At 47.1% G+C, this 27869-nt stretch overlaps 1 protein-coding gene and 1 pseudogene across 4 annotated transcripts in view; one reads left to right on the top strand and one right to left on the bottom strand.

Annotated features, from left to right (window-relative positions):
- Positions 1-2245: 2245 nt before the first annotated feature.
- LOC101607403 lies at positions 2246-2618 on the top strand (annotated as a pseudogene).
- A 1736-nt stretch (positions 2619-4354) lies between these two features.
- Eef2k (eukaryotic elongation factor 2 kinase) overlaps positions 4355-27869 on the bottom strand; it is an 87865-nt gene continuing 64350 nt past the window's right edge. For 2 of the 4 annotated variants that reach the window (XM_045131535.1, XM_004670218.2), the window contains exons 9-18: positions 27653-27780; positions 27232-27433; positions 23509-23576; positions 19992-20069; positions 18619-18681; positions 15210-15344; positions 14853-15041; positions 10605-10729; positions 6782-6960; positions 4355-4580 (exon numbers count right to left, since the gene is read on the bottom strand). In XM_045131535.1, coding sequence (XP_044987470.1) covers positions 4471-4580; positions 6782-6960; positions 10605-10729; positions 14853-15041; positions 15210-15344; positions 18619-18681; positions 19992-20069; positions 23509-23576; positions 27232-27433; positions 27653-27780 — 1277 coding nt within the window. In that variant the 3' untranslated portion in view covers positions 4355-4470. The remainder of the gene's footprint in view (positions 4581-6781; positions 6961-10604; positions 10730-14852; positions 15042-15209; positions 15345-18618; positions 18682-19991; positions 20070-23508; positions 23577-27231; positions 27434-27652; positions 27781-27869) is intronic. The other 2 variants (XM_045131536.1, XM_045131537.1) reach the window with 2 other exon arrangements.

Genomic DNA, 27869 nt, shown 5'->3' on the forward strand with positions numbered 1-27869 from the left:
GCTGGGGAGATGGCTTAGCGGTTAAGTGCTTGCCTGTGAAGCCTAAGGACCCTGGTTCAAGGCTCGATTCTCCAGGACCCACATTAGCCAGATGCATCTGGAGTTCATTTACAGTGGCTGGAGGCCCTGATGCGCCCATTCTCTCTGCCTTTCTATGTCACTCTCAAATAAATAAATAATATATATGACGTGTTTTACTTTTTTTAAAAAAAAGTTTATTTTTATTTATTTATTTGAGAGTGACAGAAAGGAAAGAGAATGGGCGCATCAGGGCCTCCAGCCACTGTAAATGAACTCCAGATGCATGTGGCCCCTTGTGCATTTGGCTAATGTGGGTCCTGGCGAATCGAGCCTTGAACCAGGGTCCTTAGGCTTCACAGGCAGGCGCTTAATGGCTAAGCCATCTCTCCAGCCTGACGTGTTTATTTTGAAAGGTATGTCACAATAAGCTTGCTTTTTGTGCATGCATATTTTATGAAGATGTACGCATGTTCACATCTGTGTGGACAGGCATATGTATGTGGATGCATATGTATGTTTATGGAGGGCAGAAGACAGCCCCAAGTGTCATCCTCAGGTTTGCTACTTACCTCTTTTGTTGAGTCAGGGTCTCCTATTGGCTAGTAAGTATTAGGATGTGCCAGTCCCCCAGCCAGCACTGGGACTGGAGATGTGCACCGTCACAGCTGGCACTTACAAGGGTGTTGGGAATCAAATTCCAGTTCTTGCACTGGCTGTAAACACTGTTCCATCTGAGCTCTCTCCCCCGCCTGCAGCTGCTTTTTATGTTTAACATATGTAAGCAAATTATTGGCACTGGTTTTAAAAACACACACGACAGTGAGAGCCAGCTACAGGTCTAGCGTGGAGACGTAAGATTGAGCAGTGCTAACTCTAAGAAAGCTGACTGTGATGAGTTCACATGTGAAACCCAGGATACTGCAATTCCAGGGGGAACAAGAGATTTTTCAAAGACAACTTTTGTTCTTTTTTTGTTGCTGCTGTTGTTTCTAAGGTAGGGTTTCACTCTAGCCCAGGCTGACCTGGAACTCACTCTGTAGTTTCAGGTTGGCTACAGTGATCCTTCTGTCTGCCTCCCTAAGAGCTCAGATTAAATGTGTGCCACCATACCTGGCTTTTTTTTTTCTTTTGATGTTCTTACTTATTTGTGAGGAGAGAATATGTGTGTGTGTGTTAGAGAGACACATAGACACAGTGTGAGCATGCCAGTAACTCTTGCCACTGCATACAAGTTGTAAATGCATGTGCCACTTTGTGTATCTGGCTTTACATGAGTGCTGGGAAATAAAACCCAGGAAGGCAGGCTTTGTAAGCAAGCACTTTAACCACTGACCCATCTCATCCCCCTTTTGTTTGTTTTTTAAAAAAATATTTACTTATTTGAGAGAGAATGAGGCAGAGAGAATGGGCTTGCCAGGGCCTCCAGCCACTGAAAATGAACTCCAGACGCATGTGCCCCCTTGTGCATCTGGCTTACATGGGCCTGGAGAGTTGAACCAGGATCCGTTGGCTTTGCAGGCAAACGCCTTAAGTGGTAAGCCGTCTCTTCAGACCCCTTTTGCTCTTTTTTGAATCAGCCCAGATTGGTCTCCAACTTGTGATCTTCCTCCCTCTGTCATTCCATGCTGAGGTGTTAACATCACACCTGGCTCTCAAGAGTAATTTTGACTGGTTTTTCCTCCAAGGGCACATACTCTGGACTTTGGAACCCAAGTTCATGACTCTGCAGCTCTCAACACTAAAGTCCTGAAGGGCCTGTTTTGTTTTGTGCGTGCACATGCATGGGTGTGTGTAGACATGATGTGGGGAGAGGGGTGTGTAGACTGGGTGCCCCATGGACTTGCAGTGGCCAGAACATCAGTGTCCCTCCATCACTCAGCCACTTGTTTCCTTGAGATGGAACCTAGTCACTGTTTTCTCGAGCACCACCAATGCTCTGGTCTCTCCCCACAGGGCTAGGGTTACAAGATGTGCATGGCCATGCCCAGCTATTCATGTGGGTTCTAGGAATTGGGTTCTAGGAATTCAACTTAGCAGTCTCAGGCCCTTTCATACCCTTACACTTGAGCAGGAAGTGTCCTTAACCACTGCACCATCTTTCCAAGACCTGTTTGAATAAACAGGTATACATTCTGGTTTATTTTTATTTTAAAAAAGGTCTGGCTCTTTCCGTCTGTGGCTGCCGTAGAGTGAGAAGTCGCCACGAGTCTGTGCATCTGCAATGATGGTCATGCAGAAGTGCTCCTTTCCTGGTCAAGAGAACAAGCAGGTGTACAGCACTAAGCCCAATCATCGGAAAGCCCGCAACTCCTTCCACTAGTATGGGCTGATCCACTGCAAGACCATGGGAGTGGAGCCTGCCACGGCCGAAGGCGAAGGGGTCGTTGTGGTCATGAAGCGGAGATCTGGCAATGGAAGCCAGCCACCTCCTATATGCGGACCACCATCAACAAGAATGTGAGGGCCACCCTCAGCACCATCAGACACATGATCCCCAAGAACAAGTACTTCCCTGAGCTGTGCGTGGCAGCCATCTGAACAGCCAGAAGCCTGTGGTGGTGAAGAGAAAGTGTACCTGTCCCACTAAGAGTTCCTGAGCCCCATACTCCTAGAAGCAATAGAATCCATTGACTTTCTCAAAAAAAAAAAAAAAAAAAAAAGGAACTGTTTGACTTTTTTGCAGGGAGGATAGTAGGGTCTTGCTCTAGTCCAGGCTGACCTGTAACTCCCTATGCAGTCTCAGGCTGGCCTCAAATTCACAGCGGTCCTACCTCTGCCTCCCAAGTGCTGGGATTAAGTGTGTGCTACCACACCTGGCCTGCTTGATTTGTTTAAAAACAAAGATAGTGGCTGCCCTAACATTTGTGGTTGATCAAAGCTGGCTGTTTTTGTTTTTTTTTTTTTTGGCTAGTTGAGACATCAAGTGAAATCATACTAACATTAAATCTGAACTCCTTTTAAAGAGAAAGCTCACTGAATAAAGATAGTCACAGCCCAGCCCTAGGGAAACTCCGAGAAGCAATGAGTGTTTACAGTTCTTTCCCTCTCATTTGCAAACATCTCAGATAAATCTCAGGGGACCACCGCTGAAAGCAGCTTGGGCAAATGAGAAGGAAATCAGTCCAGATTCAAGCAGAAAATGCCAAGGGCAGGGGCTGGAGAGATTACACATGAGAACATCATTATAGGAGAAGAGGCGGACGGATCCTTCACAACGGCATTTCCATCTGTCCATCTGTCCCATGCAGAGGGCACCTCTGTCATGGAAGGGCGCTCATCTCCCCTGAAGCCATCTGTTGGGGTGCCTCCTAACTTCTAGGAGTTAGAGGAAGGGAATGTGTGCATACAAAACCCAAACCTAGCAAGGCATGGTGGTGCCCCCCTTTAGTCCCAGTGTTTAGGAGGCAGAGGTAGGAGGACTTCTCTGAGTTCTAGGCCAGCCTAGGCTACAGGGTGATTTCCAGGTTAACCTGGGCTAAAGTGAGACTTGACAGGCAGGCTGGGGGTGGAAACAGAACAAAATCAAACTAAGCCACTTGCGGTGGTGCACACCTTTAATCTTAGCATTTGGGAGGGTGAGGTAGACAGATTACTGTGAGTTCCAGGCCAGCTTGGGCTACAGAGTGGATTCCAGATCAGCATAGCAGTGAGACCCTGCCTCAAAACAAACAAACAAAAGAATCAAACCTGTTTTATAAAGCCCATGGCAGAACACTTGCTTCTAACAATTTGGCTATATGCCAGAAAATCAGGAGCATGGTAGGAGGAAATAAAGCTAAAAAGTTAGAACACCATTTTCCTCATGGTGGAGAAGGGCCTGGGCATAGAATGATGTCACATCTGCTGAGAAATGCCACACGTGCTTCCAGAGGCTTGAAGAGTGCTGTTCCTGTGTAAAAAGGGGAGTACACCACACCCTGGGGAAGGTCATCGTGTAGCTCCCATTGCCCACTCTGCTGCACGGAAGAGTCTTGAGTCCAGAACGGCTGTGAGAGCAAAGCCCTGAAGTGTCCACACACACTGGCCTTGTGCTCTCTTAGGCTTCGTGACAGAAGAGAAGCAGAACCTTAAACCAACGTGGTGCTCCTCAGGCTGCACTGTCCAGCCCCACTCTGCCAAAACACTGCCCCGAGAGACAGCTGCTAGCAAAGACTTTTGTTGTAGTTGTTTTTTGAGGTAGGGTCTCACTCCAGCCCAGACTGACTTGGAACTCACTTTGTAGCTCCTGGCTGGCCTTGAACTCACAGTGATCCTCCTACTTCAGTCTCCTGAGTGGTGGGATGAAAGGTGTGCGCCACCCCCCTTGCAAAGACTTTTTAAAGGGTCAAACAACGAAATACAAAAGTGGATTTATAGCATAGTAAAAATACTATTCCCCTCTCAAACTAAATAAGCACCACCCCACCCCAGCCCTTTGGTATAGCTAACAGCGACTTCCTGGCCCATTGGTTATTCCTCCATCTGGGCCCAGGCCTCTTCTGCCTTCTCATAGTACTGGTTGGCCAGCCGGCCCTTCATGGCTTCCATCGCCGCCTCAGCTGCCTGGGTGTATAAGTCTCCTGAAAGAGAGCATATGGGGCACATAGGAGTGAGTTGTCCATTATCTTTGCTAACCAAGCAAATCTCACCTCTCCCAAAAGAACATCTGAGGTTTCTATAACAACCCAAACTACACCTTGTGCTGGGAGTCTTTTGGGGTAAGCATATGATCAAATCTGGCCAGTAAGAGTACACTCCTCCATTTTCCACCAGGCCAGATAGGTGGTTTCACACAAGCCAGTGAAAGTAGCAGAGGATTCTGCAGCATGAATTGAGAATACAGGAAAGTGGAATAAAGGGAGGTTAAAGGCGCTTGCTTACAAAGCCTGCTGGCCCTCATTCGATTCCCCAGTAGCTATGTAAAGCCAGACTGCAAAATGTAATGCCTGCATCTGGAATTTGATTGCAGTGGCAAGGGATACTGGCATGTACACACACAAATAAGTAAAAATATTTTTTTTAAAAAGGAACTGTGGTGGTGCACACCTTTAATCCCAGCACTCAGGAGGCAGAGGTAGGAGAATCACCATGAGTTTAAGGCCACCCTGAGACTACACAGCAAATTCTAGGTCAGCCTGGGCTAGAGTGAGACCCTACCTTATAAAACAAAACAAGACAAAACAAAATAAAGCAAAAGTGGAATAAAGACTAAATAACTCCATGTCAGCTCAGCACAGATTCTGCCACCAAATGAACTTGTTGAGAGCACATTTTAGCCAGGCTTAATGGCATGTTCTTTTCTTTAAATTAATTTTATAATATTTTATTTATTTATATTTATTTATTTGACAGAGAAAGAGGGAGAGGGAAGGAAAGAGAGAGAGAGAGAATGGGTGTGCCTGGGCCTCCAGCCACTGCAAATGAACTCCAGACGCATGCATCCCCTTGTGCATCTGGCTAAGGTGGGTCCTGGGGAACAGGACATGGGTCCTTTGGCTTTACAGGCAAACACTGTAACCGCTAAGCCATCCTTCCAGCCCTAAATTAATTTTTTTTTATTGACAACTTCCTGATGGTATGTTCTTACAGCAGCCATCTTACTTGGAAGGCTGAGATGGGGATCACAAATTCCAGGCAGCCTGGGTAACAAACTGAGATCCTATTTCAAAAATACCATACCAAACTGAAAACAAAATTTCTCCTTGATTTTATTGCATTTGGATGTAGAAATTCCAAATAAGAAAGTTTTCTGACACATTATTATAGATGTGAGGGCAGTGAGAAGTCTAGCATATATGAAGGACTGACCCCCCAAAAACCAAAATAAACAAAGAATAAATATGCATGTACCCTCTTGTGCACATGTGTGACATTGTACAATTGTGTCACTGTGCATCTGGCTCAGTGGGACCTGGAGATTTGGACATGAGTTCTTACACTTCACAGGCAAGTGCCTTAATTGCTAAACCATCTCTCCAGCTCTATTTTTATTTTTTTGGTTTTTTGAGGTAGGGTCTTACTCTAGCTCAGGCTGGCTGACCTGGAATTCACTATGTAGTCTCAGTTTGGCTTTGAACTCATGGTGATCTTTGCACCTCTGCCTCCCAAGTGTTGGGATTAAAGGTGTGCACCACCATGCCTGGCTTTTTAGTATTTTATTTTTATTTTTTTGTGGTACTAGCATGGAACCTAAGACTGTGCATGCTAGGCAAGCATTTTACCATTGGTACACATCTAAAACCCAAAGAAAGAAACCTCTGTTGTTTAAGGCACCATATCTACATGGCAGCTCAAGCAGACTAATACATTATGTAACAGAAGAAACAATCCAATGTGTCCATCAGCTGATGAGTAAACAAAATGTGGCCTATCCATACTGCAGCATATTGTTTAATACTGAAAAGGAATGAAGAGTTGTGCATGGTAGCGTAGGCCTGTAATCACAGTACAAGCTGAGGCATGTCTCTGAACAGTTACACAGTGAGACTATCTCAGAGCATGATGGCGCACGCCTTTAATCCCAGCACTTGGGAGGGAGAGAGGAGAATCACCATGAGTTCAAGGCCAGCCTGAGACTACATAGTGGATTCCAGGTGAGCCTTGACTAGAGTGGAACCCTACCTCAAAAAAAAAAAAAGAGTAAAATAAAAATAAAATGTTCATCTGCACACCAGCTCTATAAAGTCTCCTCCCAGGAAAAGAAACCCAGCCTGGAAGCTTGTCCTACTTTCCAATGGGATGAGAATTACCAGCCTCCCAAGGGAGGTCTGCTGGTCCCTACCTGATCTGCTTGGGTCCTTGAGCAGGCCACAGCCCCCGGTCAACAGCATCTCGGCCTCCCTGGCCAGCAGCGAGTAGCGGGGCTCGTCCTGCACGCCGTCGTACTCGCCACCCTCGTCACAGTCTGTGGTCTCCAGCGCGGTTTTGTACCAGTACAGGGCCTCAGACCAATCTCGACACCTTGCCAAGGAGACATGGAGGAGTTAGGATGTTGCCATGGCAACGGCGCATGAGGGCAGAGGGCCATCGAGCTGGAGGGGCAGAGCAGGGTATCCAAAGGAGCCACCACCTCTGGTTCAGAATCTTCAGAGCCCAAGGCCTCCACATCTAAGGGCATGTTCACATTGTAGGGTTTTATATTTAGTGAGCACTTTCCTTAACTAAACTAGGCAGTAGGACGTTGTGAAATAGAGGGAAGGAGGCCATTTTGGAGAAGGGGACATTTTCTAGGACTGCAACGAAGTACCCTTTGGGTGAGAACAGCAAGGGCCGTGTGTTCTTGCTAAGCTGCTCTCCCGCCTGAGAAGAGAGCATGGCAGGTGAGGGGCCATTTGCAGAAGCCTCCAGAACCATCTGAGCCAGCAGCCCTTCCATTCTCTCTTGTTGAAGACAGCGCCTCACTCTAGAAGCCCAAGCTTCCCCCGTCATAATCCATAAGGCCGCACACTGTATGATTTCGTTCCTTATGTGACTCCAGCCTCCTCAGGATGGGGCTTACAGGCGTCTGCCCCCTTTCGGCCCTCTTTAGTGCTCTGCCTGAGCCGGCCAGCTCTGCTCTTCTCCAGCATCTGTGGAGACAACTCCTCTCCCAGCTTGACCCTAGACTGCCAGCTCCTTCTCCTCCAGCGATACAAACATGGTCACACTTCCTGGAGAGTGCATGAGGTCCCAGCCAAACTCATGTGACACCACTTCAGAGCCAAATGGGCAGCTGCCTGCTTCTGATTATCACACACGTGAGTACGTATTTATAGCACATCACCACAGAGCAGCAAGAGGCCATAGGTGTCCTGAAGCACGTTGGAAACAACAGAAACAATAGCTCTAGTGAGCTGTGCTCCTAACCGTGCAGCCCCGGCCTCCTCTGCCTCCTACTTGCCATTATGCTCATGCAGCATGTCAGACTTGCAGTCTTTCCAATGCCAGTGCCGGCCCACCCCTGGGCCATTGTACCTGTTGTCCCAGGCTTTGCAGCTTCCTTCCCCTGGCTCTTTCCTACCTTTAGACTCTCAGCTCCTAAGTCGATTTGTTAAACAGCGGCACAGTTGTACTTCCTGGGCACTCGTTACACACGGTCCTCCCTCACGAGAACGTGAGCCCAGAAAGGCAGAGCCATGGCTGCTGGGTGTACTGCTGCCTTCCCAGGCCTGGGCGGCAGCACATGCTCAATCATGTGTGTTGAATGAACGGGCATAGACCAGTGGCTGATGGGGATGCATTAAGGAGCCAACTATGACTCCATTTTACCTCATTAAAATAATGACATTGTTTGAAAATTATTGGTGAGGTTCCCAGAAACCCCAGGGTTGCCCCAGCGGACAGGAAGGTACTCATGTAGATGATTCCATCCCATCTGCCTCACCCTCTCCACTTGTAAAGGGCAGAGTTACCTGGGGACGTGAGTGTAGAAAGGACCTAGGCTCCCCAGGGTCACTCCCAGCCCAGTGTGCTTTCAGTGGCTCGGGAGCCCACTCTGCCTTGAAATTTTCCACAATTTTTATTCCCATATTAGAGGTAACTTCTGAAAGAGCCAAACCCCCTTAAATACAAATCCAGACCTACAAGGGGCCCTGTCTTACCTATAGCTCCCTGAATGGAAGAGGCTGGGGCTGCTTGGAATGAGGAAGAAGAGTAAGAGAATGACTACAGCAGAAACTATAAAATAAAACTTGGATAGATTTAACTAAAACCCAGTGTCTCCAAACCCAGTAACAATGGTCAGTCATTATGTGGCACATGTGTTCCTCCTCGAAGCTATGGTAGCCATTTCTCTTGCCCAGGCTATTCTATTTATTTATTTATTTATTTATTTATTTATTTATTTATTTATTTGAGAGAGAGACAGACAGACAGACAGAAGCAAATAGACAGAAAATGGGTGCACCAGGGCCTCCAGCCACTGCAAATGAACTCCAGATGCATGTTCCACCTTGTGCATTTGGCTTACGTGGGTCCTTATGCTTTGCAGACAAGCATCTTAACCGCTAAGCCATCTCTACAACCTTCTTTTATTTTTTTATTTTGTCTCATTCCAGCCCAGGCTAGAACTTACTCTTTAGCTCCAGGCTGGCCTCAAACTCATGTTGGTCCTCCTACCTTCACTTTCTGAGTGCTAGGATTAAAGATGTGTCCATCACACCTGGCTCCATTTCTCTTTTAAAGAGAAATATATGTCAAAGATTTCAGAGCCTTAACATATAAAGAGTTCCATGAATCAATATCATCTCAAGTAAAATTAAAAGTATATATAAATATAAATAACAGAAATAGGACCAAGGATATAGCTTAGAGGTAGAGCACTTGCCTAGAGACCCTGGATTTGATATCCAGCATCACACAAAGGACAAGAAGAGAAAGCACAGATGACAGCCTTCTAAGGACCTCGGTGTAAATATTCGGCCCAGTCCCCTGCTTCCCTCTCCTTGTCCACTGCACTCAGTGGTCACTCCATTCTCTGTAGCTTGGGCTGATGTAATCACATCAGTCAGGTCTTTTTTGCCCAATCCATCTGAGTTCTATGTCCACCACAAGCAGGCCAACAGAGTGAACAAACTTCAAAATCCCCGAAGGCTTCCAAACCTGAAACCTTGTAAGCGCCAGCGTGACAAGTGGAAATTCCACATGGGGCCTCACAAGAGGAGGAGCGACTACCCTGCGGATGTGTTCACAGGGACGTATGCAGCATGGATGCAGCCCGAGTGGAGTAAGTGTGTGCTGAGACTCGGGTCCCATCCCTGAGGCATCTCATGTCTAAACCAATATTCTAAAATGTGAAAACAATTCCCTGTCTGTATGACTCATGGCTCCGGGCATTCCAGACCAGGCGAGTTCCTTCACTTCCATCCAGAAGGCCACACAGAAGGCTCCTGAGTAGCTGAGTTCCACTAGGAGCCACCGAGGGTGAGCACTGGGTCCCATGAGAGTTCAATTCCTCTAACCAACCTCCGACTCTGGGCTTTTGTGATCTCCTACCGGCAAGCCTAGGGGCCAAGATCAGGTGAGGTCACCCTCCATACCCTTGCTGCTGAACCCAGCCATGGCAGCTCAGCCTGAAGGCTGCATGTCAACACTGCTGTGCATCGTTGGAGTCCTCAGAAGACCCAAAGTCCCTGGGAAAACTTCCCCTGAGCGTACGTCTTCCTTCTTAGAGGTGAAAAACAGGGCTGGGGAGTAGTTCAGTATAGGGTGCCTGCTTGGGTTCAATCTCCAGGATGGCATCAAAATAATACAAATAAAAACAAAAGTAGGAAAAGTCCATCAAAATTACCCCAAACCTTACTCTGGAGGGAAAACCACATTGAGTCTGATGCTGCATAATCTATTCTTTTTCTCCCCAGGCAAAGCTTTGGTGTGCTGTATAATGACTGCCACATGTCATGTACTCTATGTGTTTTAGGAACTGTGAGAATTACAGGCATCGTGTCACTTAACTTTCAAATGACAGCTGCAGTTGTACTCCCATTTCACCAAATGAAGAAACTTGCCCAGGGACTGGTTATGGGCAGAGCCAGGACTGGAACCTGGGTCTATTCTGACACTGAAGAGGAAGTGCCCACTGAAAGCCTGGATTCCTCCAGCCATCATCTGAGTGACCACCACAGTACCTGTCTGGGCCAAGGTTCTGGCCAGTGTCAAAAGCTCGAGCCACCAGGATCATTGACTTTCTGTCGCCAGCTTCAGCCGCCTTCAGTAAGTAATCAAATCCTTTTGTTTTATTCTCTTCTGTCTCCTGTCATTTCAAACCAGACAGAAGGGGACAAACAGCAAGTGAGGCATGCGTGACAGTTCACTGTTTATCTCCCTCTCTCTCTCTCTCTTTTTTTTTTTTTTGGTTTTTCGAGGCAGGGTCTCACTCTGGCTCAGGCTGACCTGGAATTCACTATGTAGTCTCAGGGTAGCCTCGAACTCACGGCAATCCTCCTACCTCTGCCTCCAGAGTGCTGGGATTAAAGGTGTGCGCCACCACGCCCGGCTTTATCTCCCTCTCTTGAATCCTTTGAAAATTCTGGGCTAGAGCTTTTGGAGAATGACTTGTCACTGACTCTCAGTATATTCACTGAGTTATGCAACCATCCTCGCCATCTCACAATTTCAGAATTTTAGAAAATTATTAGAGAGGGAAATAGAGTATGAGTGTGCTAGAGCCTCTTGCTGCTAAAAATGAACTCCAGACTTGAGTGCCACTTTGTGCATCTGACTTTATGTGGGTGCTGTGAAATTGAATCCAGGGAGGCTTTGCAAGCAAATGCCTTTAACTGCTGAATCATCTTCACAGCCCCAATTCTTAAAAAATTATTTGTTTATTTGTAAGCAGAGAGAGAGAGAGAGAGAAAAAAAAGAAAGACAGACAGAGAGAGAATAGGAGCACTAGAGCCTCCGGCCACTGCAAACAAACTCCAGACACATGTGCCATTTTGTGCATCTGGCTTATGTGGGTCCTGGGGAATCGAGCCTCAGTTGTTAGGCTTTGCAGGCAAGTGCTTTAACCACTGAGCAACCTTTCCCAGTCCTAATTTTGACTCAATCCAAAAAGAATACCTTGTGACTATAAATCTCCTACCCACCAATCTCTTCATCCTGCCCAGTTCCAAGCCAAGACTTGTCCACTTTCTGTCTCTGTGAGTTCCGGACACTCATATAAATGGCATCTTGCATTAAGTGGCCTTTTGTGTGATGCTCATCTGTGTGGTGGCATGCATCCGCACGCCGCTCCTTCTCCCAGCGAAGACTATTCCCTTGTGTGGAAACACCTCCACAGAGCTTATCTGCTCATCCATGGACACTTGTGTTATCCCCATGACCTGCTGCTATAACATTCACATGCAAGGTTTTGTGTGGCTGTTGTCACTGTTGGTAACAAGATTTTGCTATAATAGCTCAGGCTGGACTATAACTTAAAAAAAAATTTTTTTTTTCAAGGTAGGGTCTCACTCTAGTCCCAGCTGACCTGAAATTCATTCTGTAGTCCCAGACTGGCCTTGAAATTACGGCTATCGCCCTAACTCTGCCTTCCAAGTGCGGGGATTAAAGGTGTGTGCCACTACACCCAGATGGCCTAGAAGTCTTGTGCACTACCACATCTGGCTTTAGATTAGACGCATGTTTCTCTCCTCTGGAGCATATCCACAGGTGAGGTCTCATGTCACCCTTTAGAAGAGACACAGAAATGGAGACTCATGGGAGATGGCCTGGAATGATCTACGTCAACAAATGCCAAAGACTGCCAGAAATCCCTAGAGGCCAGAAGAGAAGAGGAAGGATTCACTGGGCCTTCAGGGGGAGCACAAACAACTTGATTTTGGATTGCCCTCAAGCAGAACTGTGAGTTTTGTTGCTATAAGCCACCTGGTTTGTGTTAATTTGGTATGGTACTCTTAGATAGCTAATATATTCTAGAATTATATGTGAGAGACCATTAACAATAGTTACATGTGAGGCTGGAGAGATGGCTTAACAGTTATAAGTGCTTGCTTGCAAAGCCTGACAGCCTGGGTTCAACTCCCCACAACTCACATAAAGCTAAATATATGAAGTAGCACAGGCATCTGGAGTTCGCCTGCAGTAGGCCAGTAAGTCCTGCACACCCATACTCTCTCTCTCAAATAAATTAATTAAAAAATAAAGCCAGGTGTGGTGACGTACACCTTTAATCCCAGCACGTGGGAGGCAGAAATAGGAGGTTTGCTATGAGTTCAAGGCCAGTCTGAGACTACATAATGAATTCTGAGTCAGCCTGGGCTAGAGCAAGACCCTACCTCGAAAAACCAAAATATATATATATATGATTAAAAAAAACTAGTTACATGTTATTCAGGAAATATGGATAGGGCTAGGAATGTAGCTCAGTGCCAGTGTGCTTACCTACCATGAGCAACATTCTAGGTTTCATTTCCAGCAAAAATAAAAAAAAAAGGGGGGGGGGAAGGTGAGAGAAAAACAGGTATAAAATAAGAAGACGGGAGATTTTTTAAGTGTAAGTATAAATCTTTAAAAATAATTTTTATTTATTTATTTATTTGAAAAAGTGGGAGAGAAAGAGTGAGAATGGGCGTGCCAGGGCCTCCAGCCCCTGAAAACGAACTCCAGACACATGTGCCACCTTGTGCATCTGGGTTACATGGGTCTTGGGGAATCAAACCTGGGTCCTTTGGCTTTGTAGGCAAGTACCCTAACCACTAAACCATCTCTCCAGCCCTTAACTGTAAATCTTATGTTAAATTTTTAAATTGCTGGGTGTGGTGGTACACACCTTTAACCCCAGCATTCAAGAGGCTGAGGTGGAGGCTGGAGAGATGGCTTAGCAGTTAAGTGCTTGTCTGTGAAGCCTAAGGACCCTGGTTCAAGGCTTGATTCCCCAGTGCCCATGTAAGCAAGATGCACTATACATCTGGAGTTCGTTTGCAGTGGCTGGAGTCCCTGATGAGCCCATTCTCTCTCCCTCCCTCTTTCTCTGTCTGTCTGTCACTCTCAGATAAATAAAAATAAACAAAATTTTTTTTAAAAAAAAGAGGCTGAGGTAGGAGGATCACTGTGAGTTTGAGGTCAGCTTGTGACTTAATTCCAGGTCAGCCTGGGCTAGAGGGAGACCCTACTTCAAAAAACAATCAATCAATCAATGAATAAATTGCATGAGTGAATTGCCTGCTCAGAAAAGGAAACATGTTCCTACTCACTCACTGGCCATGGTCAGCTCTGAGGAAGGTTGGTGTGTGTCCATGTTGAGCCTGGTTTTGCCCAGTGATAGACCCTGGTCCCATGATAAGGAAGAAGAGGACAGACACACTCATCAAGGACCTAACTCTCCTCAGAAAACATCATATTCCCTAGGCCTGGCCAGGTCCTGTTTATTCCTTCTCGTCAGTGCAAAGGACCCGGGAAGGAAGGAGGTGGCCCCACATGATTTTCAACACATCTGCCTCCTGCTGCTTCAGGTCCCACCCTGGCCGGCTCTCAGCCCCAGCTCCTCATCCCCATCTCTAGCCCCACTCACCTCAGCCACCATCTGGCTTCTTTCTCACCCCTGTGGCTGAGCACACGTGGATCCCACTACCCAATTGCTCACCTCTCACAATCTACCTGGCTCACTCCCATCCTGCCTTTCAGCCTACCTTGGACATCCTCTTGCTCTTGTTCATTCAGCCCTGAATGAATGAGCAGCCACTGAGGGCCGAGCTCTGCTGTAACCATGGCTTGATAAGGAGACCACAGAACCCACAGCCCCTTCAGGGCCATCCTCATTTGTTTCCCAGTGACTTCTGTTTCTCTCAGCATATCCTGTCACTAACTGCCTGGAAATGTGACTTCACTTCCCATTCACATACCAAACACAGAGGTAATTCTAGGTCTTTCAACTAACTTTGAAGTGGCTGGCCCCAAACCAACATCCAAAATGCTTTCTTGGGCTGGAGAGATGGTTTAGCAGTTAAGCGCTTGCCTGTGAAGCCTAAGGACCCTGGTTCGAGGCTCGATTCCCCAGGACCCACGTTAGCCAGATGCACAAGGGGGCACACGCATCTGGAGTTCGTTTGCAGTGGCTGGAAGCCCTGGTGCGCCCATTCCCTTTCTATCTGTCTCTTTCTCTCCCTCTCTCTCTGTCACTCTCAAATAAAGAAATAAAAATGACAAAATGCTTTCTTTTACTATGCAGTGTCTCACTATGTAGCCCAGACTAACCTCAAATTCATGGCCTTCCTGCCTCAGCCTGCTGGGGTTACAGGCATGTTCCATCATGCCCAGGATACTTCTAGGGAGTATATAATCCCTTAGAAAGCAGGTGAGTGACAGTTAGGTTGGGCAGGCAGGTGAGGGATAGACTGGCTGAGCCTGCCCCTTCAGCTGGGATACTCTCTCACCTCCAGAGAGACATCAGTCAGGATGTGGTGGGGAAGCTGTGAGTACATGAGTCCCAGGCCCACAATGGCCTCCAGCTCTCCCAGGTCAGCTGCGTGCTCCAGATGGAAGACGGCCGACTCTCGGTCCCACTCCTCGCCCTTCTCACAGAAGCGCCCACCCTCGTGGTAGTGCACCATGGCCAGATGGACCTGTCACACAAAGACGGACTGTGGCGTCGGCCTGGCTGTCTGGAACTCCGAAGCCACACACAACAGCCTCCCAGCCAGCCTGTGGGAGGACGTGATTACTGGAGAAGAGGTATGAGCCCAGGGCTCAGAGTTAGTACAGAGAGGGTTCAGAAATGGGCATCCCCATACCTTCCCCAAAACAGACTTCCCGATTTTCCTTTCAAGCTCCAGAGCATTAAGCCTTTGCACTTCCAGGGCCACAGCCGAGGGCCTCGGCAGGTGCAGGCGGGAGGGATTGAGGAGGTTCCATGTCTCCACACAGACCTGATGGGAGAGACCGGGCAGGTGGAGTGTGAAATCCAGAGAAGTGGGGTTGGTGTTGGGTCAGTGGTCAGCAGCCCTTATGACAGACAGTTGGCTGGCAAGTGAGGGGAAGGGAACCCTTCTAGTGTTAAAAGTTACTGAATATCACATATGTACTCACATAACATACACAGATGCAAACACACACACATACATGCCACATGCACATGTAAAGAAAAGTATGGATCCAATTCTTTTTGTCCTGGTTTGTTTCTGGTGCTGTTTCTATAGTCCAGGTTGGTCTTGAACTCACTATGTAGTCTATGATGGCCTTGATCTCATGTTTCTCCTTCCCCAATTTCCTAAGTGCTAGGAAACTGTGTTACTAAGCCCAGCTATATAGCTCCAAATGTTCTAATCATTCAAATGCCACCACCCATGGGTGCTGACAGATGGAAGCAATGAGACACAATGACCAGAAGAATGCATGTGCAACAACAATAAGGAGCCCCCGTCCTCCTTTACTGACGGGGGTTGGGGGTGGGGGGTGGGGGTGGGGGTGAGGGTGGGGCTGGGGCTTCAATGCTAAGCCTCTCCCTTTAGCTGCTGCTTGTCCCAGGCATCAGAAATGTCTGATGTCAGCAAATCCACCTGCTCTGGGAGTCAACTGCAGTGCCGTGGGCAACACCTACAGGGTGTTTCAGAAGATAGATTTGGAAAGCAAAGACATACTAAACATCCTACAGCCCCCTGCAAGAATGGTTCAGCCCAGAACACCAATACTGCCCACAGAGGAGCAGCTCTGCCACACTCCTCCTGGCTAAGAACACCTCACCTGACTGAAAAATAGTTTGTGGTAGTGATCCGTGGTCCAGGAGAATCCAGAGCCCACGCTGGGATGGCTGAGGAGATGGCTTAGTGGGTAAAGTGTTTGCCTTGTAAACATGAGGACTTGAATTTGATCCCTAGGGTGTATGTAAAATACTGAGTGTGGTGGTGTAAGCTTGGTATGGGCATTGGGGAAACAGAGATAAACAGATCCCTGGCCAGCCAGCCAAGCCTACTTAGGGAATTCCAGGCCAGTGAGAGACCCTACCTCAAAAAAGATAGTTGAGGATGGGCGTGGTGGTACATGCCTTTAATCCCAGCAGAGGTAGGAGAATCACCATGAATTCAAGGCCACTCTGAGACTACATAGTGAATTTCAGGCGAGCCTGGGCTTGAGTGAGACCCAACTTCAAAAAACCTTCCCCCAAAAAGATGACTGGACAACTCTATCACACCCTCCAAGGCTCAGGGACCATTGAAGAAGAGGTGGACAAAAGAATGTAAGAGCCAAAGGAAGGGGAAGAGTGCTTACATTACTGTCTACCAGACAGAGAGTGGCCTTGACATTCACGACCTCACAGTACCTGACACTACCTATACAAGACCTGCATAATAGGAGGGAAAAATGATGACATCAAAATAGGAGAAAAACTAGCTGGAAATAAGAAGACATTCAGTGAAGGGGAAGTTTGGAAGGGGGAAAGGGAAAGTAGTGGGAGGGGATTATGATCAAGATATGTCTATATTTACAGAAGTTGTCAATAAAAGTTTAAAATAAGAAATAGTGCCAGGTGTGGTGGCCTTTAATCCCAGCACTTGGGAAGCCAAGGTAGGAAGACTGCTGTGATTTTGAGGTCACCCAGAAACTCCATATGAATTCCAGGTCCACCTGGTCTACAGTGAGACCCTAACTCAAAAGAAAAAGGGGGAAAAAAAGTATTTAGGGCTAGAGCTGAAAAAAAAAAAGATGGTTGGTACCCAAAGAATATAATGTTGTCCTCTGTCCTCCATACATAGATGCACCTGCACACACATTTACCTGTACACACACGTGCGCCAGCTCCCCCACCAGTCCCCCTGCCACAAAAGAGTCTAGCCTAGTGAGAGTTTCAGGGTTAGCAGGCGTCTTTGAAGTCCAGGTGTGGAGAGCAGGATTTAAGGTGGAATGGCTAGAGGGGAGGAGGGATTTTTTTTATTTTTTAATATTTTTTTGTTCATTTTTTATTTATTTATTTGAGAGTGACAGACACAGGGAGAAAGACAGATAGAGGGAGAGAGAAAGGATGGGCGCGCCAGGGCTTCCAGCCTCTGCAAACGAACTCCAGACGTGTGCGCCCCCTTGTGCATCTGGCTAACGTGGGACCTGGGGAACCGAGCCTCGAACCGGGGTCCTTAGGCTTCACAGGCAAGCGCTTAACCGCTAAGCCATCTCTCCAGCCCAAGGGGAGGAGGGATTTTTAAGGCAAGAGAAACTGTCCTTAGTAAAGGCTTGGAAGTGTGAGGTTCAAGTTGGGTTTGAGAGTTAGTTAGGGGAGAATGTGTGGGGTGTAGAGCTGGCCTTCCCAGACATATCTGATACAAACTATCATCTGAGACACGCATATACAGAACATCTCCAATCCAAAAATCCAAAATCTGAAAGACTCAAAAATCCAACTTTTTGAGTGCTTGATGGTTTGAATGTAGTATGTCTCTCACAGACTTGGGTATTTGAATACTTAATCCCCAGTTGGTGGCACTGTTTGGAAAAGTTGTGGAACTTTTAGGAAGTGGAGCCTTGCTGGAGGAAGTCTAGTACTGTGTCAGTGTCGTAAGGTGCTACAGCCCAGTCCTGCTTTTTGCCCCTTCTCTCTCAATCTTTCTCTCTCCTTCCTCCCTGATGATGTGACAGTGTGGCACTGGTTGTGTGCTCCTGCCATGTTTTCTCTGCCACAAGGGACTTCCCTCTGCGAAACTGCTTCTGATTGCATAGTTAGTCCAAGCAAGAAGACAATAACTGATACAAGTGCAACAAAACAACATAGGTGAAGACCACCATGCCTGACTTCATGAGTGGCCACAGTCAAAGCACAAGCACACTAGAAATGGGGTTCTGAATTACCTTTGGGCTTGTGTTTCAGGTGTGTATGAAAGATAAATGAATCTTGTATTTGGACTTAGGGCTAAATTCTCTCATTTTGTATATGTAAATATTCTGATCCCCCCCAAAAATCTGAAATCAGAAATATTTCTGATTCCAAGTATTTCAGATTAAAAAAAAATACACAATTTCAGAGCTGGGAAGATGGCTCAGCAGTTAGACACTTGTTTGCAAAGCCTGGAGTTCAATTTGCAAGTGACCCATATAAGCCAGACACAAAGTGGTACAAGCATCTGGCATTTCTTTGCAGTGGCAAGAGGCCCTGACACACCCATCCATACACACATACAGGTTTTTTAAAAGGTGCAAGGTGCAAGAACACACTACCCGTCCAGAGCTGCCCAGGCTGTCCTCATCTGATTCATGCCTTCGGTAACCATTGGAGTGACCCTGCAAAGAAATGGAGGTTGAGTGATACAAGGGGCAGGTCTCCTTCCAGAGAGCAGCTGCAGGGGAACAGGGTCGGCCTGCCCAGAAGACACCTTCCCGTGCCTCTCCCTGTGTGAACTGATGGAACTGACCCACAGATAGATGATGCAGCATGAAGCCACTGCAGAAACAACGTGCAGTCCTTCCTTTGGCCAATTTGGCCTGTATACTTCACATTCATGATCATACAGCTAGCTGAGACTAGAGACTGCTCAGCATCTGGCTCTGATGCACAGGTGAACCCATTTGACACCCAGTGAAACCTGTGCAAGGCTGAGTGCCCAGGCCTCCCACCCAGGATGCTGTTAGGGGGACTGAGGAAACTGGTGTCTAAGACCCTCCCTAACACTTTCAGGGCCCTGTGCCTTTGAGCTGCACTTTCCCACCTATACCAGTCCCAGGTAAATCTATTACCCAGCATCCTCTGTGCTCAGCAACCAAAGGCTACAGCTTCACTAAGAGATTAGTATGTCCTTCTCCCTTCCCTTCCACTTCCCTCTCTTCCTTGATTTAATTTTGTTCTTTTGAAAAATTTTAATTTTTTAATTATTATTTTTGGGGGATTTTCCAAGGTAGGGTCCCACGCTAGCTCAGGCTGACCTGGAATTTACTATGTAGTCTCAGGGTAGCCTGGAACTCATGGCAATCCTCCTACCTCTGCCTCCTGAGTGCTGAGATTAAAGGTGTAGGCCACCACTTTTGGCTCTTTTAAAAAAAAAATATATATATATATATTTATTTGAGAAACAGAGAGGGGGGAGGGGAGAGGCAGATAGAGAGAGAATGGATGCACCAGAGCCTCCATCTATTGCAAACAAGCTCCAGATAAATGCACCATTCCGTGCACCTGGCTTATGTGAGTCCTGGGGAATTGAACCTGGGTCCTTTGGCTTTGCAGGAAAGTGCCTTAACCACTAAACCATCTCTCTATTCCTGTGTTTTGTTCTTTTTGAGACAGGGTCTCCCAAGGTAGCCCAGACTGGCCTTGAACTCCTGATCCTCCTGCCTCAGCCTTCCATCATGTGTGTGCCTACATGCCCAGGTGGTCTGCCATTTTCAACCTTGTCTCTGAGCCTCTGCATTGTCTCTTTCCTCACCCACATCAGCCCGTTTTACTTCTTTCCAACATTTACCTGAAACATTCTGCTTTGTTATTTCTATGCTCTCAGCGTCCACTCTCATTCCTCCTCTAGCTTCTTGCCCTCCTCTCCTGGAGGCTAGATGAGGTAACAGAGGACTCTGGACTCATTGTCTGGGGGGGAGGTGCTTACGTGTTCTCGAGGCTCAGGGTCACCCAGCTCACTGCGCTTCTCACTGGGATATCCACTGTCCCCACTGGCCTCAGAATCCTGTAGAGAGAAGATGATCTTGGAGTTCTAGTGGTCTTCTGAGTACCCAATGGTGGTGACATTTGGATATGACAATCATTTTCTTTCTCTCTTTTTCTCCACTCCCTAGCTTACCATTTTCCTGGCCCATGCTGATCAGAACACCAGAGAAGAGTGCACAGTAGTGGCAAAGAGGGAGGACTCGGGAGCCAGCTTGCCTGGCTCAACTTGAGCTTAGTTATTTGCCATTTAGAACCCGAGCAGTTGTTCAATTTCTCTGAGCCTCCGTTTCCCTAGCTGTGAGGATTCACCCTAGCACCAACATTAAGGGGCTGCATTAGGATTTGGATATAAAAGGTGATGGGATCATGGCCATGCTAGCCTTATCAGTGGGTTAACTAATCAGAACTAGATGGGCCCTGGCTGAGGGATATTTATTGTGCCCAGACCCTTCCCCTCCACCGATCCCCATTTGCTGGTTGCCATGGGTGAGCAACTGTGCTTGGGGATGCTCCCATCATCATGGAACCAAGTAGACTGAACCTATGAAACTGTGAGCCAAAATAACTGGGTTGGAAAGATGGCTTAACGGTTCAGGTGCTTGCCTGCAAAGCCAAAAAGGTCCCAGGTTCAATTCTCCAGAACCCACATAAGCTAGATGCACATGCTGGCACATGGGACTGGAATTCATCTGCAGTGGCTAGAAGCCCTGGAGCATCCACTTTCTCTGTATATGTTTCTCTCTCTCCCTCTTTCAAAAAAAAAAAAAAAAAAAAGAAGGGCTGGAGAGATGGCTTAGTGGTTAAGGCACTTGCCCATGAAGCCTAAGGACCCATGCTCTACTCTCCAGATCCCAAGTTAGCCAGATGCACAAAGGTGAGGCAAGCGCAAGGTCACGCATGCCCACTAGGGTGGTGCAAGTATCTGGAGTTCGATTGCAGTGGCTGAAGCCCTGGTATGCCAATTCTCTTATCTCTCCCCCTCTATCTCTAAAATAAAGTAAAATAAAATAACCCTTGTCTCCTGTCTTGTTTTTTTTCAAAGTAGGATCTCACTCTAGCCCAGGCTGACCTAGAATTCACTATGTAGTCTCAGGGTAGCCTTAAACTTACGGTGATCCTCCTACCTCTGCCTCCTGAATGCTGGGATTAAAGACATGCACCACCATGCCCAGCTCCATCTAGTTTTAGAATAAAACCTGTTATAAGGTCTGGGGAGATAGCTCTGTGGATAAAGTGTTTACTGTGCAAGTGTGAGGACGTGAGTTCAGATCCCCAGCACCAACATAAAGGCAGGCATGGTAGTACAAGCATCTGTAATCCCTGTGTACCTACAGCAAGATGGGGGAGGAAATAGGAGAATCTCCCAGAAGGTCATGGGCCAGCCAGCCTGGTGAACACCGTGGTGAGTAACAAGAGACCCTGCCTCAAACAGGGTGGAAGGTGAGAACTTACACATGACCTTGTCCTCTGATCTCCTCATACACAGTTCTACACATGAACACACATACACATAAAAAACTATTTTAAAGGGAATAAAAAGCATCGGGGGCTAGTCAGTCAGGTAGGCGCTTGCCTCACAAGCGAAGGACATGAGTTCAATTTTCAGTACCTACATAAAACTCCGGGGTGATAGGATGTGCTGGGAATCCTTGTACTAGGGAGGCAGAAATAGGAGGATCTCTGAGACTCAACAGCCAGCATAGTCTAGCTCCAGGCCAATAACTGACCCTGCTTCAAAGGAGGTGGAGAGCATTCCTGAGGATGACACCTGAGGTTGTCCTCTGGCCTCCTTATGCATACACGCTCATGTGCACTTGCCCAGACACTAATACTCATACACACACGCACACACATTCAAAACACATATCTATCTTGTAAGCTTTGGGGATTAATGAGAATGTTTTCCAAGCTCTTAAAACCATCTGGCCATGGTATAACTCCACACATGTCACCTACTATTACCTTTCTCTACCACTCAAACCTGAAATCAGCCAAGAGTGAACCTGAACCTTCAGGGAATGTGAAAGGGACATGTAAAGTAGCCTATGCAAGTGTGACATTTCTGTTAATTCTATTTGTATAAGTTATAGAAAATTTTAAATAGGCCAAGTGTGGTGGCACACACCTTTAATTCCAGTACTTGGGATGTAGAGGTAGGAGGAACACCAGGAGTTCGAGGCCACCCTGAGACTACATAGTGAATTCCAGGTCAGCCTGGGCTAGAGAGAGACCCTTCCTCATAAAACAAAAATTAAATTTTTTGTTTTGCGCCACCATGCCTGGCTTAATATTTTATTTATTTAAAAGCAAGAGGCAAAGAGAATGAGAGAGGGAGAGAATAATGAGTATGCCAGGACCTCTTAAAACTGCAAACAAACTCCAGATACACGCATCACTTTGTGCATCAGGCTTTATGTGGGTACTGGAGAACTAAGCCTGGGTTATCAGGCTTTGCAAGTCTTTAACCACAAAGCCATCTCCACAGCTGTGTATACTTTTGTTGTTGAGGTTGGGTCTCACTCTGGCCCAGGATGACCTGGAACTTACGCAGTATCACAAGCTGGCCATAGCAATCCTCATACCTCAGCCTACTGAGTGCTGGAATTATAGTCACAAACCACAATGCCCAGCTTTAACTTTAATTTTTTTTAAGTATTTCATTTCATTTATGTATTTGAGAGAGACAGAGTAAGTACGGGAATGCTAGAGCTTCCTGCCACTGCAAACAAACTCCAGGTGTACGGGCCACTTAGTGCATCTGGCTTTATGTGGGTACTGGGGAATTGAACCTTGCCTGTTAGGCTTTGCAAGCAAGCACCTTAACCACAGTCATCTTTTCTGCATTCAGCACCTCTAACTTTAATTTTTTTATTTGTTTGTTTTTCAAGGTAGGGTTTCTCTCTAGTACAAGCTGACCTGGAATTCACTATGTAGGTTCAGGGTGGCCTTGAACTCAGGGCATACTTCTGCCTCTACCTCATGAGTTCTGGGATTAAAAGTGTGTACCACCTTGCCCACCTAACTTCAACTTGTAATTTGATGCCCTGATATAATTTGAGTGAATGTCCTGAGTACCTCACACCATGTCAGCACAAAGCTGTAGGAAACATCCTATGTACCCAGCTGGATCTCCATGGGACCCGCATTCTATGTTCCTTGTCTGAGACGCAGCATGGGGTCATCTGAGTCAACCAGCCTCATGTATATGCCAAAGTCCAGCAGTTTCTAGAAGGTTGTCCTTTTTCTGATGTGGAAACCTCCTTAACCATCTTTGGGAACTGCAGTGGGCCCAGCTTCTCCCAGGGGACAGGCAGAAGGCTGAGGTTCATCTGCATCTTCACAGCCCGTGTCTTTCTGGTGTTGCCCCAGCAGCTCTCAACCAGAAGTTCTGCCCTCAGTTCCCAGTGGAAGGGAGCCCTATCCCTCCACCACACCACGGCCCCACCAGCTCCACTCACCTGGTGAATGTCCACATGGTTGTGGTCTCTAGATGCCATGTTATCGAGGTCACTGAATACAGGCCAATCTGAGCAGGGACAAGCAAAGACAATGTGGGACACGCACAAATCCTACCCCCGGGCTTGCTTACAGCAGACTGCACCTGTACCAAGTGTCACCAACAGTCCAGGTGGCCTCCATCTAGCAGTGATCCTCCTGCTGGGGCTACAGGTGTGTGTGTACACATATATACCCTACTAAGCCCAGCACGTTTGGTTTGGTTTTGTTTTTCATTTGTAGGCATGTGTGTGGTTTTTACTCGTGTAAGAATGTTCATATTTGTAAGCACACACATGCATGTTCAGGTGCACATATATGCATGTGGAAGTGTGCACTCATGTATAAGAATGTTCATGTTTGTGAGCACCTAGCACACATGTACATGTGGAGGTATGTGTGTGGTCTGCCCTTGTGTAAGAATGCTAGTTTGTGAGCACACGTGTGTGTGCAGGTGCACACACGTGTATGTCGCAGCAGAGGGCAATATGGACTATCTACTTCTATCACTTCTCTACCTTTTTTGTGGGGGTGGGGGTTGAGGTAGAGTTTCACTCTGGCCAAGGCTGACCTGGAATTCACTATGTAGTCTCAGTATGGTCACAAACTCACAGTGATCCTCCTACTTCAGCCTCCCCAGTGATAGGATTAGAGGCATGTGTCAGCATGCCCAGCCACCTAACCTTTTTTGAGACAGGGTCTGTCATTGGCCCAGACCTAACCAATCTGACTTACCAACTAACCAGCAAGCCCTGGCAATCCCTTGTTTCATTCTCCCCAGTACTAGGATTACAGGCACATGCAATCACACCTGTATTTACATGGGTGCTGGGGATCCAAACTCAAATCCTCGTGTTTGCACAGAAAAGAACTTTACAGGGCTGGGTGTGGTAGTGCACGCCTTTAATCCCAGCACTTGGGAGGCAGAGATAGGAGGATGACTTCAAGGCTACTCTGAGATGACGTAGTGAATTACAGGCCAGCCTGAGCCCGAGTGAGACCCTATCTCAAAAAAACAGAAAAAGAACTTTACCCACTAAGCCATCTCCCAAACCGAATACTTTTTTTTTTTTTCTTTCAAAGTAAGGTCTCACTGTAGCCCAGCCTAACCTGGAACTCACTCTGTAGTCCCAGGCTGGCCTTGAACTCACAGTGATCCTCCTATCTCTGTCTCCCTAGTGCTGGGACCAAAGGTGTGCACCACCACACCCAGCATTGTTTTTTCCGTTTTGTTTTGTTTTGTTTTGTTTTAACGGACAGTCTTAAGTCTATCCCAGGCTGGTCTCAAACTCACAGCAATGCTCCAACAGCCTGTGAAATGCTGAGATTAAAGGCATACATTACATGCCCAGCCCACATTTTAATTTTTAAAGAAAAGTACAAAATGGGAAAAGGATACTGTCAACATCTAGAGAGCTACAATTCTTTTTTATTTTTTTTTCAAGGTAGAGTCTCAGTCTAGTCCAGGCTGCCTTGGAACTCACTCTGTAGCAGCAGGCTGGCCTCAAACTCATGGTTGATCTTTCTACCACTGTCTCCCGAGTGCTGGAATTCAAAGCATGCACCAAGCCGGGCTCTGAGAGCTAATTCTTTTTAAGAACTTTTTCTAAGTGGGTCATTTGCTAGCCACTGGGTCCAGAAGAAGAAACTTCACTTTCGTGTCTCTGCTGTATTCACACTTGTACTTGTTACTCACACTTGTAATTACTAACATGCTCAGCTCTGCAACAAGTGCAGTTAAGACAGAAGAAAAGCCATTTGTATATGTATATGTGCCTCAGAGGGCTTCAAGACTGACCCTCCCTGACCTCTGTCTCCTGCCCTCAGCAAGCTGGATCCCATCTATGGCACCATTTTGGTTAAGTTGGTAAGAGTGGCGACCGGGGAGCCCAGTCGTAGAATGTGGCCTTGCAGCAATGAGGCCGAGGCTGGTTATTTTATTTTACTTTTTTGAGGGAGGGTCTCACTCTAGCCCAGGCTGACCTGGAATTCACTTTGTATTCTCAGGGTGGCCTCAAACTCATGGCGATCCTCCTACCTCTGCCTCCCAAATGCTGGGATTAAAGGCGTGCGCCACCACACCTGGATAAGGCCTAGGTTTAAATCCACAGTACATGCACACACAAAGTTGTGGGAACTGTTTTTTTTTTTTTTTTTTTTTTTAGTTTATCGAGGTAGTGCCTCACTCTGACTGAGGCTGACCTGGAATTCACTCTGTAGTCTCAAACTCAAGGCGATCCTCCTACCTCTGTCTCCCAAGTGCTGTAAGTACTGGGTTAAAGGCATGTGCCACCCGATGCTGGGCCCTTAAAGTTTTTAAATAATGGAGGAAAAAAGGAATAAACTTTATAGCATGTGAAAACTATATAAAATTTAAAGTTCAGTGTCTGTAGGCCAAATTTTCTTGGAAAACAGCCACCATTTGAGTTAAGAATGATCTCTGGCTGTCTTCATGCTGCAGATGCAGGGGCCATATGGCCTGTTGGCCCTGGATCTTGATTATTCCCAAGGTCTCCTACCTAAAAAGCTGCTTTAAAACTAGATGTGGTGGTACACGCCTTTAATCCCAGCACGTAGGAGGATGGTGGTGAGTTCAAAGTTGGCCTGGATTGGAGTGAGATCTGGTCTCAAAAACCAAAATAAATAAATGGAAGGCAGCTTTAATAAAGTTGTAACATTAAAATCTCTTCTGCTCTGAGTCCATGACCTCACAGCCTTTCCCACATGAACGGACAGTCACATGATCCTTCAGCTTTTCTAGCAAAACCCTGGAGTCAGCCTTGGTCCTTCTTTCCAGCAGACCTCATGGCCATGCCATCAACACACTGCCACCTCAACGCTGGAAATAATGATTCAACTTTGCTCTTCTTGCTCACCCCCTCTCCTTTTTCTCTCTCCCTAGAGGTTGAAGAGAGAGCATCAAACCCGCATGGCACACCAGCCCAGAGCCGGCTCTGCTCTGCTCTGCATGTGAACAGAGTCCCTAATGCTGAGCAATCTTCACATTCAGCTGCGAAGCACTGTTTGTTTTTATCTGTTAGTACTTTATTCAGAACTTTTATACCTCTTTTAAAATGTTCAGTAGGGTCTCATTCTAGCCCAGGCTGACTTGGAACTCACTTTGTAGCAGACTGGCCCTGAGTTCATGACAATCCTCCTACCTCGGCTTCCCCAGTGCTGGGATTAAGGTATGAGCTACCATGCCTAGCCACTTTTTTTTTTTTTTAATTTTCATTTCTCAAGGTAGGGTCTTACTCTAGCCTAGCTGACCTGGAACTAACTTTGTAGTCCTACACTGGCCTCGAGCTCATAGTGATCCTTCTACCTCTGCCTTCTAAGTGCTGGGATTAAAGCCGTGTGCCACCATGCCCAGCCCACTTTTTTTTCTTTTTAATAAGTGAGACTGGAATAAAATTTTCTTCTTTTTGTGTTTTGTCACACTTTGACATCGGGGCTTTGCTAGTTTCAAAACACACACTGAAAGTGTTGCCTTGTTTCCTACTGCAGGGGTTGTTTTTATAACATTTGGTTGATCTCTGCCTTTAAAGTTCACTCAAAGAATTCACCCATAAAACCATCTGGGCCAGCAATTCTGATTTTCTACCATGAATGACAACCAGATTAGTTTGTTCTACTTGGTGTCTGTCCCTCTAGTCACAATGACCAGGAGCCAAACCCTGACTCACGGAGGTGGTCCAACTTCTGGCTGTGTGGTGTGGCTGAAGATGGCGAGGAAGGGAGAGAGTCGAAGGTCACGTCGCTCATGTTCTCATCTCCAGAGTTCTCTGAAAGGCGAAGGAGCAGGGGGGGCCGGCTGCCAGAGTGGGTCCTTATGCAGGGGCTCCCACACTTCTCCTCTGTCCCCCTCAAGATGGTCTTGGCTGACTGCTAGGGACATTAACAGGTACATGTGTGTCATGCAGGCACCTCTGTGGGGCAAATGAAAGGCTCCTACTGTTCTTGACATTCCTGAGCCCTTCCACCCATGGCTTTCATTCTTGCTGAACAGAAGAGCCTTTGGAAAAGTCAGTTCAGGATGACCCCCATGGCTCCAAGAAGGGCCCTATGGAAGCGAGCTCAAGGCAGCTGCCAGTTAGCGTTCCCTACCAGCAGCACGGTGTTCTGATTCACTGCGTCTCGTTCCCGTGGTGAGAGGTCAAATGGCGTGAGGCCCATGCTCTGGCAAATCCGGTTGCAGGCATGCGAGGAGAAGAAGAGGGCCATCCCCCGAACACCTGCAGGCAAACAGAGCGTATCTGGAGCGTTGCTTTGGCGGTGTTGGGGAGGGAAAGTGCAGACCCTAGAAATGTGAGCAGGCAGGCAG

The sequence above is a fragment of the Jaculus jaculus genome, chromosome 12 (genome assembly GCF_020740685.1).
Source record: "Jaculus jaculus isolate mJacJac1 chromosome 12, mJacJac1.mat.Y.cur, whole genome shotgun sequence".
NCBI lineage: Eukaryota > Metazoa > Chordata > Mammalia > Rodentia > Dipodidae > Jaculus > Jaculus jaculus.